We start from the raw sequence: 17,616 nt of genomic DNA on the forward strand, positions 1-17,616 counted from the left end.
AGTGACGGATCGGGTGCTGTTTTAACGCTACATCGCCGATCGGGGATTGTTTCTCTTATCAATTAAAATGTGATACGCGATCGCGAATAATAAATTCTTCAAGTTTTCAGCGCGTTTCAATTCTTACCGCGAATAGTCGACGTTAAGTACTGTGCACCTATACTCGTGACATAAAAACTTTGAACAAGATGGGAGTCGTGCTGCCTCCCTTGGAATTTACGGAGTGTCTCATTGACAGTCCCTATTTTAGGGAAAACCTGCACAAACATGAAAGGGAATTGGAAAAAACCAACCAGCAAATCAAGAGGATTATCAAAGAAGTGAAGGACCTTTTAGCTGCAGCGAGACGTAAGTTATACACAAGCCCTAGAGAATAGGTCATTTTAGTTTAGTGTCAGTAAATAAATAGGACAGAGTGGTAGGATTGTCTTTAAGGTGTTGAAAGATGAATGTAGGCTTAATTAGCTATATTATGTCCTTTATCATTAAGTTTTTTTTAGATAAAAATGCAAATAAAACAGCTCAACAAACTAACAACAATTGAAACTTTAAAAGATGACAAATACTATTCTGACCCGAATTAGAATACCAAATGATAAAAAGTTTGTTTTTATTAGGTCCCTACTTATATTTTTTGCGGTTTTAGGTATTACTCATTATCCTGTATGATAGTTTCATCATAGCAATTCCCAAAAAAGAACATTTTCTACCACTTTCATTACCAGGGATTTAAAAATTGAGGGTATCACCATTTTTTAATTACTTTCTTATCCTTGGCTCCAATACCAATGTTGTGGAATAACTTACCATGATAAAAGACTATGTTAGATACAATGTTGTCCTAAAAATCTTTACAGCTAATTGTTTTCAGGATCAAAGAACTAACTAAGGTTGAGTACTTCCATGTAATGCAGAATCAACCAGGGCAATATTTAGAGTTTCTTTGGAAAATACTTTTCAACCAACTGAGTTTATTGTTAAATTCCCTTGTAAATTCCCAGATAACCTGGTAATCATTTCTGTATTTTTCTAATGGAACTTCTTTGACTTATGTAGATAGTAGCACAAATGAAACTAGTTTCAATGAAGAAACTTAGCACTGTGTGCTTTGTGTATCTTTTGTTGTAGGGATCTTCTTTTCAAGCCTGACTAAATATAAGGACCAGCTTTTTAGGTGGGGCTTGAGACCTTGAAAAGGTATGGGGGAAGACATCAATAAGATCTTTTTATTGCATCACCTTCTCTCTGTTAATGTGCTCATTAAAACCAACCTCTCAAATGGACCCAAATGATATTATATAATCTGCCTGCCATTGATGCCCTAGAACCAGGAAAGATTACGTTACCAATTGCCACTTTTTTGTACCTGATTCTTGTGAAAATGTCCAAGCTTTTTCTTCTTTGCATTCTAGTTTACATAATTGAGGATCGCCTGACTTACAGCTCTTAATTAGAATGTAATTGGTTAGTGGTTGTGGCGGTCGTTAATATGCATTTTAACTGTCACATACACTCGAAAGTCGTGTAAAGAATAGCTCCTAGTTATTACATACCTTATTACTTAACCTTATAAAGGCATGACAAAATCATCGTCAAAAGGTTATTGACGAAGCATGGTGTTTAGCAAGTATAATCAATATTCCTTGTGCTTGAGGAGCGTAATTGTACACAGTCCCGATTGGTAACACAATGACAATTATTTGTGTCGAACGTATTATTAAACAATGCCACACTGATTTCTAGTATAGCTTCAGGGCATACGTTAGGTGAATCTTTGATGTGTTAGAAGCATTTTAGCACGTATAAAACATTAAGAGTACCCTAGGTCATTTCATCCACTTATAGAGTAACCGTTATAGATTTGTTGCCACATTTTGATACTTGACTTTCACCAAAAAAACGAACACAATAGATTTAGATGCTTTGGTGAGTGAATCTTATTCACCGCTCCCACGTATTTCCTCGTTAATATTAAATTAGCCTTGCCGTAATGGATTGTGTGACGGTAAAATCCTTATTAAAACCATCAGACCCACTTAACATCATCTTCCACTCTACCTACGATACGTTGATAAATTATTGACTTCCATCAAATTTGATTTACATAACAGCGCAGAATTTGCGTTGCTTTAAAAACGATCCAGTAAATCTACAAATTACAACAATTACCTTACATTAAAGCTGAGTGCATTTTCTAATAGGATCTCTTGCATAACGAGTGTCGATAACCAGAGCTCATTCCATGCCTTATCGCCAAGATCTAATGGAAAATCTTGCAGTTGCAACAATAGGGATGAGTACATGGTGGGGAATAATAATTTTCAAGTGTTTTGGGGGGTGGCTTTGTTCTATCGATCCTTCCAATCTGGGAGTCAACGACCCCCATCAGGACCGAAACAGATATTTTACATTGCAACACTGAAGGAAGATACTCTCAAGTTGGGCAGATGCAATTTCAGTCCTGTAAATTAGAAATTGTATCCATAAATTTTTTTAACAGGTAAATTGTGAATGTTACATTCCTAGACCGTGTTTCCTACACCTTAATAAGGTGAAACGAAGAAAGCGTTGACAATTTGACATCCGATTGTTGTTCTTTTCTCATACCTACATTTTTATATCAGTCACAGCTTCTGCTACTCTAATTTTCTGACTAATGGTAGAGGTTTTACACACCTGAAGATCGTAAACCGTAGAATGCATATCTATTTTAGGTAGCGTTTTCTATGCTCGACCTTGCCTGACTAATTTTCTTTATCAAGACTATTCCCAGTGATAGACCCGTTTTCCACATATTCAGCTGCAATTAAGAAACCGATAGGAATAATTTCCGTATTATGCAGTGGCCATAACCGCTGACCGGCACGGTCTTGAGATATAATGAGGTTTGCATTATTTTTTTCTTTTGCACTGGTTTAACTGACATTGAGCAAAGATTTAATTAGGTAAATACAATCGGCAAGGAAGTTATCCATGCGGGTGTTTATTGTTTTCAACTGACCGAAATGTGTGCATAAATCAATTATTAAGAATGTTTTTCAGAATCTAAATATTTAGAGGGGTTTATTTACTGACCCCAAATTTTGATAAGAACCAATGGGGAATTGCATTAGAATACAGAAAAACCAATAGCATAAAACACAATCGACTTTTACGAGCGTGTTGTAAAGTTAAATGGTGCATTACAATCGAGGTTAGAGTGTTATAAGCCCCTAATGGTCGATTAAAATGGACAAAAATAACCTTTCAATTAAATAAATCTGTTTTTACTCAAAAATGTTTCAGGTTAAAGTTGTTTGATATAAAGTGCCTTAAGTTTAAGTTAATGACAAATTAAGAGTTTTTTGGAAGAAAAATTAGTTTCTTCTTCTTCCAAAGAAGGTTCTAATAAACAATGGCCGCCTTGGAGTTGACGTTCCATTGGAGCGTGCAGAGTGAATTTGACGTCACGATGACGTAATTTAACAAAACATTATTTTAACTGTCAAATTTTGTCATCGTGACGTCAAATTCACTCTGCACGCTCCATAGAGCGTCAAAACGAATGTGGCCAATAAGTCAGTTTTGCAATCTTTAATTTCTGCATGTTTTCCTATTAGCTCAGCCTTGAGCTTAAGGCCCCCAACTAACAATTCTTAACAAAACTGATTCTTCAGCTGGATAGATGTAATGTGTTTTTACTATAGAAAAATGAGGACATTTTGGATATCTTTGAAATTATAGATGATATTACTTTTTTCGTTACCTAATTAGGTGAAACTTCTCGCTTTCTGTGAAATTTGGTGCTCGTTTACCGGTTCCATACTTCTATGTATCAACCACAAACCACGCGAATTTTACACATACCACGTACTGCAAAAGAGTATAAAAACTAAAACGTAAACACTTCTCGCTGCTGGATGGGAAAAACTGATAAGAAAAAAATCGAAAATTTGTTTCAAATGGCAATGGCAAACGTTATGATGTTTCTTGTTTCTTGACAGAAGTGACGTAAAATTACAAATATGACATTAACTTAATCTACGCGATCATAGAGATGAAAAGTGGAAACTGGAAAAGATACGATCGTTTCGCAGTCGTCACTATATCACGTGACAAACGCTTTATTTATTCTTTTGTAAGAACTGTTGCTGATGAATTAAAATATAATATACCACTAGCACTAAGATAGTCAGCTGTTTTTAATCATAATGTGCAAAAGATTAGTTTAATTCATAGCAGAGTATAATTATGTCAAGATTAGTTTTATCAAGTTAGCATTTTTGAAACGTTGACGCCACCGTAAATACTGGCTTAAGTATAGCTGGTACTTTGGATTAACCCAATCATTCAGCTATATTTCATCATTTTAGTCTAATAATTTGAGTGTTTTTGAGCTAGAAAAAAATTCAATCCATTGAATATTACATACACCTTTGCATTTCAAATCAGTAATAAATAACTGAGTACTGTTGGTTCATTCCATTGTAATTTTTCAGAATTGGGAGATGCCCAAAAATCATTCGCCCACTGTCTGGAAGGATTCACATTCGAAACGGTCGGCGGTACCCAAACGGATGACGAATACACGATTTGCAACTCTTTAAAAAGCTTCGCCGAACTCATACTTCAAGTGGAAGAAGAACGAAACAGGATGGTAAGATTTTTGGTTTATTTGAACTGGTTCTTTTGGGAGGTTATAAAGCATCGTTTGTTACAGTTGGAGAATGCCAGTTCGTCGGTGCTGAAACCTCTAGAGGAGTTCAGGAAAAAGTATATAGGGGGCGTGAAGAACGAGAAGAAGAAATTCGAGAAGCAAACGGCCAAATTTTGTCAGAATCAGGAACGATATTTGAACAAAACCACCAAAAATCCAAACAGTCTACAAGAGGTAAGAGAGATTCAATTTGCACCTGCGCTAACAACTTCTTGCAACAATGAGTCAAAGGTTTCGCCGTTAAAAGAAAGTTGTTTGAAAACAAGAGGGGTTCGCCTGTACCAAATTAGGTAACGCGGTCGTAAAACATAACTAACTGTAATTTATAGTTTGGCGCAATTTGTCGTTTTTACATCTAGGAATTTAGACTTTTAGGTTCTATTTTATGGACCATTTAATTGCTCCTAAACGAACAGTATTTGCGACATGTCATAAGCCCATCAAGTTTTTTTTTCGGTGAAACTAATCAGCTAATAATAATTAGCACTTGGGGTTACTCAATAAGTGATTGAATTACCTTGATATGACCATGTACGTGACTTGGACTTTATATTGTTTATTACTAGAACTGCATAATAATGTACACCTTTCTATCTTTAATTTTTTTAGCATCGAATTTTGTAGTTATATTAGGTTCTGGTTTATTAATGTGACCTTATTTCGAAAGTTATTACTTAAAAACACTTATTCTTATAAAAAAAAGCTTATTATACTGCAATACATTTAACAGTTTTCCCCTTTATCCAAAACACACTTATGGTCTGGTTCAATTGTTTATAAACTGATAGGCCGACAAAGTGAAATACAATATTGAAATACAAGATAAACAGGTTTTTGTGATAAATCGAGATATGTGCAATTGTACAAACAAACCCTCCCACTTAGAGTCAACACTAAATCAAATCAAATATTTCCTGGTTGTTCCCTGATAAAAACAAAAAATCTTTCACGTACTCAGATCTGTTTAGAACGCCCTTTTTTGGTTTACAATGCTGTGGTTATACGAAAATTGATAATTTCCGTCGGGTTAGCTTTTGTATAACAATCAAGTCCAGGCATTTGAAGGTCGTCATACACAATTGCGTTTAACAAAAAAAAAAAACAGATTGCCAGCAGCTAGACATTATATAGAAAGAGAAGATCCTATCTACATATTATCAAACACTTAAAAACGTATTTATTTAGATTACCGTCGGTTGAGTTACATTACATGAGTAAGATTTTGTATTTATTTTGTTACTAAGGCACGTGAAATTTAACTATAAAATTACTAAATTTAATATTCATGTGGGAGCTTAAGTGAGAAACTTATTATATTTGCTTCTTGTCTGATGAACTTAAAACCTTGAAAATGGAACAAATCATGGGTTAGACGTGATGTTTGTTCAGTTTACTGCTACCATATAATTTACAACAGACTAACTAGAGCAAAACAATGTCTTGCTTGTTGGTGAAATTGTCATCAACTAGATTAATTCACTGTAACATCAAAATGGTTTTACGTTCGACTTTTTTTGATACAAATGTTTAGGCATGTTGGCTGTTTTTCAATTTTAATAGTTGGGCCAAAGACCGTTTTAAAATTTTATACATATAAACACTATAGAACTCTAATAATTATTACGATATGCACAGCAGGAAGAGACGAGTTATTATATACAAATCTATTGTTAAATGCAAACGTTTATTATTATTAGGTCAGAAATAGAACGGCCCATTTTCGACCGTTGAGCAAGACTTAAACAAGTTCTTCCTCAATTTTGTCCAAATTGCATTAAAATTTACAAGCCTGAAGACGATTTTATAGAGAGACTTTTTGGTTGTGTTTCAGTAAATCATCAATTATTTCTCGTGAAAGAAAGGAAACTTAACCTTAACATTTCAATTTTATTATTGTAACTGAACCATAGGAAACCCGACAACAATAAACTTTACCACAGGTTGCTTGTAGAATTAATTGACGTAAACTAAAAGGTTTCCTTTGTATTGTTTGTCAATCTAAGAAAAAATTAAACAATATGCCATCCGCATCGAATGCGGACCAGCCAATACAAACAACGTGTTAAATTGTTTCTCTCAAGAGTGACCAAGGACGAAAATAATACGGTAAAAGTAGTTTTGCGTAGAAGAAGTGTGACTTAACCTGCGCGAATTAATCTACCCACAATATTATTAGTAATATTAATAATAATAGTGGAGAGACCTAGAATGAGACAGTGGTTTCAGATTCCATCCGTAATTAGTGCTGGGCTGCTGTATTATTAACACTTTCTCCGTTTTTTTTTTGTCGATAAAAGAGAAAATTGGAAATTATATATTACAACACGTTCTGCAACAATTTATCCTAAAAATTGCAGTGTCCCTGACTACATTTACTGAAAAATGGTGAATGTCAAATCGCCCTCACAATTCGGCTTAACTAGGAACTTAATTAACATGGTTAGTTCCGTTAACGTTGAAAATGCGTAGTTTATTAAATTTAAATGCCCTCATGAATTAATTATTAATTTTATAGTTACAATAGGACTGATTCCCACTGTACGGTTGTCATTTCTCGTTCAGGATGAAGCAAAAGTGAAAGCAAACCGTATAATTGTATTAAGTTTTCTGTGTAAAACGTCATAATTGAGAGCAAGAAATAATCTAAATTTGCAGTTTTTGTAAAAATTGTTGTTTACCAGTGCTTTTCTCAACTCCAACTTAGAGCACGTAACAAACACTGCAAGTGATTCTGGGGTCACGTGATGCGCTGAGTGTCAATGAAAATGTTTGTAATGATAACCGCAGAAACGCTAAGACTGCCTATTATCAACACAGTCATCATTTTAGGTACAATATATACAGAAAAGCTTTTATTTTAAAGCACAAATGTTGACAAACACCCCTAAATTCAATAAAAGTAATAAAAATAAACACACAATTGTTAAGGTTAGATCTTGATGAAATGTCAAATTCAGAACCCAAACGTCAACTTCCTGCGCAATTGCCGTTGGTTTAACGATGACGTAATTTGGCAAAACCATAATTTGACCAACTGTCAAATTACGTCATTCTGACGTCAAAAAAGCTCTGCTCGCTCCATGGAGCGTGAAAACAAATTCGGCCTATATCTAGAGACTATTTAGAAATGAATTTGAATGGCCAACTCTGTGACTTGGTTAAAAATTAAATTTCAGACACAGTGACGTTTATGTTATGAGCAAGTTGCTGACAAGCTGGTCACGTGACGTGAACTGTCAAAATTAAGGCACATTTAACGACGATTTTCCACACCTGTATAGCAAACACGGCTTGGAAACAAACACCTCCAGTCTCTGGAGGATTTATCGTTTAATTATTACACTCAACATTCCCCTAGAGAAATTTAATACCTCTAGCAGGCCTGACATTTTGAATTGTTACATATCCTCCTACCATTTAATGGCTATTGAATGTCAGAGATAATCGGTTAATCACTGAAATGTCGGGAAAAAAATAATCGAATTTTGATATTAACTATGCAGGATGTCCGGAAAGTTAAGAACTGTTTTGGATTCCATACTGGAAAACCTTATTATAAGATATTAAGTGTATAAAGTCTAATAAACACATTTAACAGGGGAGTAGCGAAACCATATAAGAACTGCTGACGTCGTTATCACTGGCATTTTAGAAACACATTTCAAAGGGGAATAATGTCGATTTGAACATAATTAAGTTGGACACGTGATCGCTCTTAAGACCTTTTGACGCTGCCGCCTCCGGGAATTCGATACAGTGTCAGTGACGTGGACGATCGACCGATGACGTCATCGTTGAAGGGCTGTTCGAACAGTGTTGCCACTGTTCCTCACGTACCAAATATTATTCAGTTTTACCGTGGTAACGTTCGTTTTTTTCCAGTCTTCCTCAAGTGTTTCACCTTAATTTGTCAATTTTGAGGACTGCCAACAGGAAGATGTGGTTAATTGAAGAGTTTTAAAAGAGTAAACATTGGCATCGTGGCAGGAACGTTTCCAGATTGCGCAATACGCAAACCTTTATTCCATCCTACGCACGATGGTTTTAGAATGCCCTTTTCGCATTTTTGTTGTTATTTGCGTGTCATTGATATTTTGAGTGCCCGGGCTTGATCATCTGTAAAAACTGTCTATTTTAGTCAACTTTAAAACTCCTAACGTTCAGCTGAATAGCATTTAGCGATGATTTGGCGCCCTAAAGGCTGGGGTGAGTTTTGTTGTGATTGTGCAAATATGTGTCATTTATAACCCAGAGTCAGAACTGAAGTAAATTGATTTCATACTTTGCTTCAGCAACACAATAGTTTGTTACGGAATCGAGTTTTACAATGTTTTTTCCCATTTACATTCACATATCGGTTGCATAGTGTAATGCATGAATGAATCGTTTTTGTGTTGAACTTTGTTTCTAATTTCTAACCGTGCATAATCTACAGTTATACCTGATTTTTTTACGGTTTAAATTTTTTTTAAGTTGGCTCTATGCCAAAGTAAACAACACAATGTGCGTCAAATTTGTTTAACAAAAGTTGTACTTTTTATGTGAATTCTTCAGTAAAAGTGCGTCAGTAGAGCAATTTCTTGATTAGATCAATTTGGAGTAGATTGAGCCATTCGGATTTTTTTAAACTCTGTTAAATAAACCTCTCGACATAATATGCGTGGGATTGGCGATCCTCCTAAAATAAATTCATCAGAAAAAAAACAGGAGTACTTGATATTATGTAAATGTTTGTTTTTTTAAACTTTTTAGTATCAAACATTGCTTCTTAATCTTTATTTCAATTTTTTACAGGCGGATGCTTCAGTGGATATGGCCGAAAGGCATTTCTACGCAGCCAGCATGGACTATGTCTATTTAATTCAAGAAGTGCATGAAAGGAAAAAATTCGAATTTGTCGAAACGCTTCTCACTTTCGTCTACGCTTATTTCACTTTTTATCATCAAGTGAGTTAAAATTTCGGAAACCTTTCAACGCAAACTAAAATTGTTATTTGTTCTGTTTTTCATTGTGGCTAATATATTTACAGGGTCACGAAATCAAAAAAGACTTCGAACCATTTATGAAAGATCTACAATCCAAAATCCAGAAAACCAGAACGAACTTCGACGATTTCAGTGAAAAATTGAAGAAACGAATGTCTGAAGTACAAAAACACGAGGGACCACTCAGCGTATCGAAGGGATGTAAGGAAGGCTACTTGTTTCTATTGGAGAAAAGTTTGTTAAATTGCACAGTTTATTAACATTAAACTAAATGATTAATTCTACAGAGGCTTTTGGAACCACTTGGACCAAACACTACTGTAAATATGATAAGGAAACGAAAGAGTTCAACATGCTTCCCTATAACCAACTTACCACGAAATCGGTAAGTTAGTAACTTTTACCGCGAACTTTAAAAACAACTTTTCTTACGTGCTAGCTCCCTCAACCTGAAAGAATGTTTATTACATCCTGTATAAGACGTAAATCCGATTCGATTGACAAAAGATTTTGCTTCGACATTCAAGCGGATAATAAGCCTGGAGTTATTTATACCCTCCAAGCTTTATCCGAACAAGACAGAACGGACTGGATGAATATAATGGATGGGAAAGAACCAACGTACACTGCACCTGTCAATAAAACTCCATCATCCAGTGAGGAGTATTACGTTTTAGACGAAATAGGGATTCAATTTGTAAAAAGATGTATAGAAACTCTAGAAAAAAGAGGTTTAGAAGAACAAGGCATTTACAGGTAGTTGGTGCATCAAAACTGAGATTTTCGGGGTTAATTTGATTTTTTAAGGGTGGTGGGGGTCACGTCAAAAGTGAACAAGCTGCTAGTGATGGGGTTGGATCGGAGAAAAACCGACAAAGTCAATTTGGACGATCCGCAGGAATGGGAGACCAAAACCATAACCAGCGCAATGAAGACCTATTTGCGAAACTTACCAGAACCTTTGATGTCGTTTCGCTACCACAACGACTTTATAAACGCAGTCAGTAAGTAAACAGTTCAATTTAGAAAAAACCGTGTTTAAGTTTATTTTTTCAGAACGAGAATTGAGGCAGAATCGAGTCCAGGAAGTGCACAAATTGTTGTACAAAATACCTGAGAAGAATTTTGAAGTATTGAAGATTTTAATCAAACATTTGACCAAGTAAGCTTACGTCCATATTTCAATTAAACTAGACCTGGTTGTATGTATGCAGGCATAACAATTTTAAAATTTTATGATTTTAAGAGAGAAGTATTGCAATTCAATGCTGTAGACAAAAATAAAGATAAACTTTGTAACTGACGTCAATTGACAGCTGGTCACAAAATTTTAATCAGACTCGCTGATAAACGTGAGCTACTGCTGATTGACGTCACATCCATTTTAGTACACTGCCACATGTCAAAAAGTTATGCTTCATTTTTGTCTAGGGCATAATTTGGAATAGTTCTCACTTGTCATAGGACTCATATGTACAATTTTGAAATACCTTTATTAACTAGTTAGCAATAAGTAATACATTGTAGCTGTTACAAAGTGTGTCAAATCCATAAACTTTTGTTGGTAGCAACAGGGACATAGGACACCCTGTAGATTCATAACCTGTATATAAATTTTCCATCTTCTAGAAGAAATATTAAATATTTAACTGAATCGATATTAATTACTCAAACTTGTTTGCAGTTTGATAATAAAATGCAAATCTATTATTTGGTTTTAGTGTCATTCTAGGGATTTGCTATAACACTGCTATTGGAACTAATCTCATAAATTCCTTTATCTTGGGTATTTTTGTATTTTTACGTTGAAAAACGTCTACATTAAGAAATTAGCAAATAAATACTAATCTCCTGAATTTTGCAGTGTTGCCAGTAAGTGCGACAAAAATCTAATGACTGTAAGCAATCTGGGCGTATGTTTCGGACCGACTTTGTTGAGACCGGAAGAGGAAACGGTGGCTTCGATTATGGATTTAAAGTTCTACAATATTGTGGTGGAGATTCTGATTGAAAACTACGAAAAACTGTTCTTCAGTAAACCGGAAACGGCGGCGCGAATTCCGACTAGCAGTAATGTCAACAATGGCCCGCCCAAATACCGACATTTGCCGCCCAATAATCATTTGCCGACCGACAGTAACGACATCTACGGAACCAATTTGTCTTACTTTAACACTCAACCTACCACCACTACTGTTCCTTCTTGGTCTGATTATAATGCGCCAACGTATACTTGTGTAAGTGCTTTTTGTATTATTTGAACTGTCAGATTTTGGAGTGTTGAATTATATTTCAGAACGTGGCTGCTTTCATAGAACCACCACTCTCGCAAAATATATACTCGTCACAAGAACCGATATCGGACAGTGCCATGTATTCAATGTCGAGAAGCGATCACAGACCGTCCAATCATCAGCGATTTAAGCATTTTACCAATTCGATAAATTCCCATTCTGAGTCTAACATTCCGCAAGGATTGACTAGTCCGACGAATTTTAGGCATAACCGTTTAGGTCAGTTTGACTGGTAATTTTATACGGCGGTTTTGTCACTTTTTCGGTGATTTTCAGCCGCAGAATCCAATAGTACAAGTAGTTCAAATGATTCACTCTCGTCCGCGTCGCGAGATGGCACTACTGTGATAGGACCAAAGAAAAACGAACGATCAAACTTGGGGCTCGGGTACCCGAAACTGTACAAATCACCAGAGAATGTGTAAGTTTGATTATTTCAAGTGACTAACATAATTTGACCATTTAACTTGCACGATCTGTATTTTGATGTTAATTGGTGTCTGGTACTACTTAACTAAATTATTTTGCTTGATTTAAACTAACATTATGGTCACTCTTTATTATCTAATATGTGTATTCTGAACTTAAAGAAAGCTTTTCCTTCTTGCATGCCCTAACTTTCGCTAATATAGGACGCAGCTTTCCAAACAGCCGAGCTTTCTGAACGTCACGGCAGCGGGAAGGGCCAGCCCTACGTTGAACAAAGTCCGGTATGTAAATTACATGGGTGCGGAACGACAAAAGCCATAATAATCATGATTTTCTTGCTATTTTAATTAAGTATTATTATTTTGTATTTTAAACTTTAAATAAAACTCAAAGTGATTTTTTGTTTGTTTTTTTTTAACTGTATTGGTTGCTTTAATGTTGTTTTTGCTATTCAGTGTTGGTGTATCACATAAGTGAAGAATACACTACCATATTTAATGTTAAGTCTGTATTAATGTCATAAGGCAAAATTGAGTAAGTAATAAATGCTTTTGTGTGAGAATTACCCTGAAATGTTAACTGCTTTTGTGTTAACACTGTGGTGTTGGTTTATGTTATTAACACTTATGTAAACAAAGTTTTAAGGCAATTTTCTGAGACAATGTTATTTACAGGAGGGTTCGAACTCTGTACGCTTGTCTGGGCGAACACGACGGCGAACTATCCTTTGAACCTAACCAGATCATTACAAATGGTAAGTGGAACTTTACTCACTAAACTGGTGTAAGCGTGATTGTCTTTTAGTAAAATCGTCACAAGAACCAGGTTGGCTCGAAGGCACCCTAAACGGCAAAACCGGTCTCATACCGGAAAACTACGTGGAGGTGTTGCCTTGACAAAGCGGATCGTTGTCGAAAATTTCTACTTCCCTACGTCACGGCATTTTCAGGGCCTTACATTTCAGCAATAATCAGTTAGAGGGCGAGCATTCTGAGGGTCACGGCCGATTAAACATGCATCGACCTAGTTTGGACGGGGCGCTGGTCAAACAGACCAGTGTCGAGAGGAAAAGTTCCACTTGAAGTATTTTTGTAGACAATTTCCGGAAGTTTTACCAGCATGACAGATTTTGAATCGTTTTACATTCCTAACAGTTTATAAATTAAAGTGAAAACCAGTACAAGTTGAAAACATTAACAAATTTATATTTTTTTTAAATCAGGTTATAAGGCATTGAAACCAGGTAAAGCTAGACCAACATTCTTTAATCTCTCTAATACCTGTGCCACTACAGGGTGATTCAAAATTGGCGCTCAAGGCTCACAGTAACAAAATACCCTGGGAAAGTCAGTGGTAAAAAGAGAATCTTTTATCACATATCAAACGAATTATATTTAAATAGAGGTTATGCAGTCTGAAGGTTAGAAGCAATTACACAAACTTTACTACTTTAAAACTATATCAAGTTGATTAAAATGAACAGCTGCATAACTTCAATTTTGACATTCTATCTTAGAAATGTATAGAGTAGCATTGCAGAGACGTGTGGGCGACTATTTAACGTAGTTTCTGTCAAATTACCTGAGACTACTATCGCCCGTGTACACCGTCCATATATATCAAGTAAATTCAGGTATGAACAACAAAAACGACTACGAAGCAGTGTGCCTTCAAAAATATATCTCGTCAGGAACTTGAGAAAGGTTATTTATATTATATATATTTCTGAAGAAAAATCAAACCAATTAATGTACTGAAGTAAAAAGCAACCAGTAACACCAATATTAAATAACTTATATTGTATGTTGTACTAGTTTTCCATGTGTTTGTACATTCTGTATATACTATTTGTCTCAAAAAGTCGTATAATATTTAGTTAAAACAAAACACAGACTGGATAATATACAGGGTGGTCCAGTTTTAAATGTCAATTAGATAGCCCAACAAAAAATAAGTTAGCATTATGTCATTTTTCTGAAAAATGCTTCCTAAGGAAAATACAGTACTTCAAAGTTTTGTTTAAAAAATCGGTTTCTTGTAATAACTGTCAGACCGTTGGAGAAATTTTGACAGTTTTTCTCTTCCTTAGAAAACGTCCTTCAGGAAAATGACATAAGGCATGTCAACTTATTTTTGAATTATTGACACTTAAAACTGGACCACCCTGTACATGTATAGAATAAATTGGCAAAATTTGGGTTTTTTTTGCTTTTACATAAGACGCGGTGTAGTTTTATGGTAATATTCTGTGATAGAAACACACACAGTGGAGTGTAAGATTGATCCTAATTAACAGAGTAGATTCCGGGTTTACTTGTAGTAAGTCAGTCCAATTCACAACCATTCTTATGAAACTATATCAATTACTTTTCTAGTAATAACCTATAAACGTAACAATATTACCTTGCATAGTATGGCAAACTAAGGGAGGGACCATTTTATAAAAAGTTGGCTTCAAACACAATTAAAAAGCAATATAACTCTTTTTTGTTTGCCTTATTGTGATAAATGTACGTGTGTTTACCAATTTTATTTTTGTATTATTACCGTGTTGCATTTATATTTATAACTCCATTTTGCAATAATTATTAAACTTAAGTAGGCTTGTGAACATATCATAAATTTGCTTGTATAGCCCCAAAACACACAACAGATCTCTAAAAGATATTTACAAAAGTGCTAAAAAATGTACTACATAATTATTATTTAAAGGGATATTTTATGATTTATTGTTGCTATTTTGTTTTTCACTTGATTGTAATATAATTTATTGTTGTAATTTGGTTTAATAAATCAGTGTTTAATAAAAAAAAAGTACAAATTTATTTACATGTGTGGTTGGAGTATAAAATTCTTCTTACATGTCTATCTGGTAACCTAACTGAAGAACATAAAGTAATTATTTTATTAATTTGAAGAGGGCACAAGAGAAGATCATTCCTAGCACCTGAAAACACGATAATGTTTATTATAATGGTCCAAACATTAAAAATTATTGCTTACTAATATGCAAGCGACTACGATTCCTGAGGTTCCAATAATGATTGCGTTTTTTTGGACAAACTCCTTAGTAACAGTTAAGCATCCATTTCTGTAGATTGTAAAATCGTTTTTCACTTCAATTTGTCGACAATTGATTGGCACTCCTTGTGACGTCTTTTTGCAACACGACTCGGGAATTTTATCTCTCCAATCCTGCATAAATAGGAAAGTTTTACAACAAATTGTAGCAAAAGTGTTTACGTAAATTATAGCACTGTTTGTAGTTTCTGATTTTTCCAATTACAAACTACCCACTGTGCCAATTAAGAGTGCCATACTTCATATCCATAGACTCCGCAACAGTGCAACTTGGATTGGGTCTCATCCCAAGCATCGGTGATTGGTTTGTAATTGCCATAGTCGCTTTTTGATCTTTCCATTCCTAGACGTATAGTTTTTTCCACTTTGGCTCTGAACACATACCCGATTATCCCTCCTATGAGCATCGTGACGAAAATTAAGAAAAGAGTGGTAAAATACTGAAAAATAATGTTTGGATTTATTTTTTGATGACAATTTATTTGCAAAAAAACTTACAATGACTAGCATACATCGGACTTCTTTGATTGAGCCTAAACAACCTAAAAACGAGACAAAAACCACCGAAAGCCCAGTGATAACCAGGACATAAGCGGAACCTGCATACAAATTGGTTCCCAGCAACTCATTGGCAAAGGACTTATCCAAAAGAATCCATACGCCTAAAGATGTGGCCACGCATCCTCCAATCTGAAAAGTATACGGAAAAAGGTCAAACTAATTTTAAGCCCTATAATTGAGTTATTTATTAAAGGTCCAGTTATTTCATAAAGTTGAAATTAAATTTCCTGGCAAACATTCTGTTATCTTTAATAACTTATTAATGGTGTGTGTGTGTCACTTTATTCAATAATACAAACAATGGAGAGAATGCTTAATTGCTAATTAAGCCAAAAATTAACAATTGTTTTGTAACAAATTGTTATTATTATGGTTGGTTCAAACTTCCAATATGGTTATAAGGTCAATTATTATAAGGCACGATTGCTGCATGTAAAATTAAAAATTGTTAAATGTTTTTGTTATATGGACACTGATGCAATGGGAAAGGTGCAATCACAAATTGCTAAGCTAAACTCATTTTAATTAATAGATTTGTTTGGAAAATAAAACATAAAAATTTGGCGGGTAAATTGTTTATACAAAATGATTTACTACGAACAGCGCATAATACTGCAGGTACAACTATAAGAATGATGTAACAACTTGTGCTTTGAATGTATAATAAGGAGCTACTTACAAAGATCAACAAATTAACAATGAATAAGGAATATTTCATGAAATTCCCACATCCGTCCATGTTACTAGAGCCCATGCCGGACACATAAAAAAACCAGAAAAACACGTTAAACCATCAAAACAGAAACGAAAGCAGCTTGAATAGAAACTGAAAACAATTATTCGAACAACTCACTACCATCACTTTCACCGCCAGGTGCCAACCATGGTCGAACTATGACTAAACCCATGGTACACTCGTTTCTTTTAGCATCGCCCCAATTGAATTATTATGTACGTTTAAGAGTCCCAACACTATTTTGTATATGGGTACAGGATACTGTATGAAGGCTGTTTTCAGGAATTTGTTGATATTAAATCATTTTTAAACCGCAAACGGTTTATATAATGTAGTTTTATTAATAGCTTGGCCTAGTAACATATATTTTTTATCTAATACCTAACATTGGTATTAAATGACCTTGCGCTTATAATGCAGTGGACATATGACAAGGGTCTGAAATATGTGTATTGCATACATGTGCAATTTTTTGCACTAGAATGATACTTAAGAGTTCTTATCCGTTGTGTGTAAATATATTATTATTTAAAAAAATTGTATATTATAGGTACCATATCATAACTATTAATGTAGATTTAGTTAGATGGTTATTACTTATTATATAACGCCCAATTATAAGATTATATTATAAACTGTAAAATGTTAATACACATACAAATCAGAATTTTATTGAACAAAAATTAATTGAAAATTGAAATGTTATAGCCGGTTCAGTTATTACAGTAGACCAAGATCAGGTTGGAGAATTACAGGTGTCACGTGACATTATATTCTTTGTAATTGATGCGATCATGTGATCTTATTGGTCGTTCAATTGGTGACAACAGAAA

General features: G+C 34.6%; 2 protein-coding genes and 1 long non-coding RNA gene across 4 annotated transcripts; 1 reads left to right on the plus strand and 2 right to left on the minus strand.

Moving 5' to 3' along the window:
• The first annotated feature begins 4 nt into the window (after positions 1-4).
• Positions 5-15,226, plus strand: Graf (GTPase regulator associated with FAK). The gene is made up of 15 exons (XM_081982163.1): positions 5-348; positions 4,479-4,636; positions 4,700-4,870; positions 9,491-9,643; positions 9,727-9,916; positions 9,970-10,067; positions 10,122-10,438; positions 10,490-10,686; positions 10,739-10,844; positions 11,547-11,919; positions 11,979-12,195; positions 12,253-12,397; positions 12,609-12,686; positions 13,080-13,159; positions 13,210-15,226. The coding sequence occupies exons 1-15, from the start codon at positions 189-191 to the stop codon at positions 13,299-13,301; spliced, it is 2,535 nt and encodes an 844-aa protein (XP_081838289.1). The 5' UTR covers positions 5-188; the 3' UTR covers positions 13,302-15,226.
• LOC145730832 (uncharacterized) lies at positions 1,733-3,936 on the minus strand. Of its 2 annotated transcripts, XR_014178682.1 has the most exons (5): positions 3,746-3,936; positions 2,736-2,800; positions 2,519-2,676; positions 2,170-2,461; positions 1,733-2,058 (listed from the first exon to the last, which is right to left on the minus strand). It is a non-coding gene; the product is annotated as an uncharacterized LOC145730832 (long non-coding RNA). The 2 variants fall into 2 exon arrangements; XR_014178681.1 differs by having other exon boundaries at positions 2,519-2,800.
• Tsp74F (Tetraspanin 74F) lies at positions 15,213-16,959 on the minus strand. Its single transcript, XM_081982250.1, has 5 exons — positions 16,727-16,959; positions 15,985-16,176; positions 15,726-15,926; positions 15,409-15,600; positions 15,213-15,352 (listed from the first exon to the last, which is right to left on the minus strand). Exons 1-5 carry the CDS (start codon positions 16,799-16,801, stop codon positions 15,305-15,307), a joined length of 708 nt encoding a protein of 235 aa, XP_081838376.1. The 5' UTR covers positions 16,802-16,959; the 3' UTR covers positions 15,213-15,304.
• Positions 16,960-17,616: the final 657 nt, after the last annotated feature.

Source organism: Ips typographus, linkage group LG6, assembly GCF_016097725.1.
Source record: "Ips typographus isolate SLU linkage group LG6, UJ_Ityp_2.0, whole genome shotgun sequence".
Lineage (NCBI taxonomy): Eukaryota > Metazoa > Arthropoda > Insecta > Coleoptera > Curculionidae > Ips > Ips typographus.

Bases quoted from the DNA above. Each gene is read 5' to 3' on its own strand.
- Tsp74F (XM_081982250.1), bottom strand. From the start codon at position 16,801: ATGGGCTCTAGTAACATGGACGGATGTGGGAATTTCATGAAATATTCC. The intron at 16,177-16,726 runs GTAAGTAGCTCC...TATACTTTTCAG, and splicing joins TTGTTAATTTGTTGATCTTT to ATTGGAGGATGCGTGGCCAC. The intron at 15,601-15,725 runs GTATGGCACTCT...CTATTTATGCAG, and splicing joins GCGGAGTCTATGGATATGAA to GATTGGAGAGATAAAATTCC.
- Graf (XM_081982163.1), top strand. From the start codon at position 189: ATGGGAGTCGTGCTGCCTCCCTTGGAATTTACGGAGTGTCTCATTGAC. The intron at 10,687-10,738 runs GTAAGTAAACAG...TTATTTTTTCAG, and splicing joins CGACTTTATAAACGCAGTCA to AACGAGAATTGAGGCAGAAT. The intron at 13,160-13,209 runs GTAAGTGGAACT...ATTGTCTTTTAG, and splicing joins TAACCAGATCATTACAAATG to TAAAATCGTCACAAGAACCA.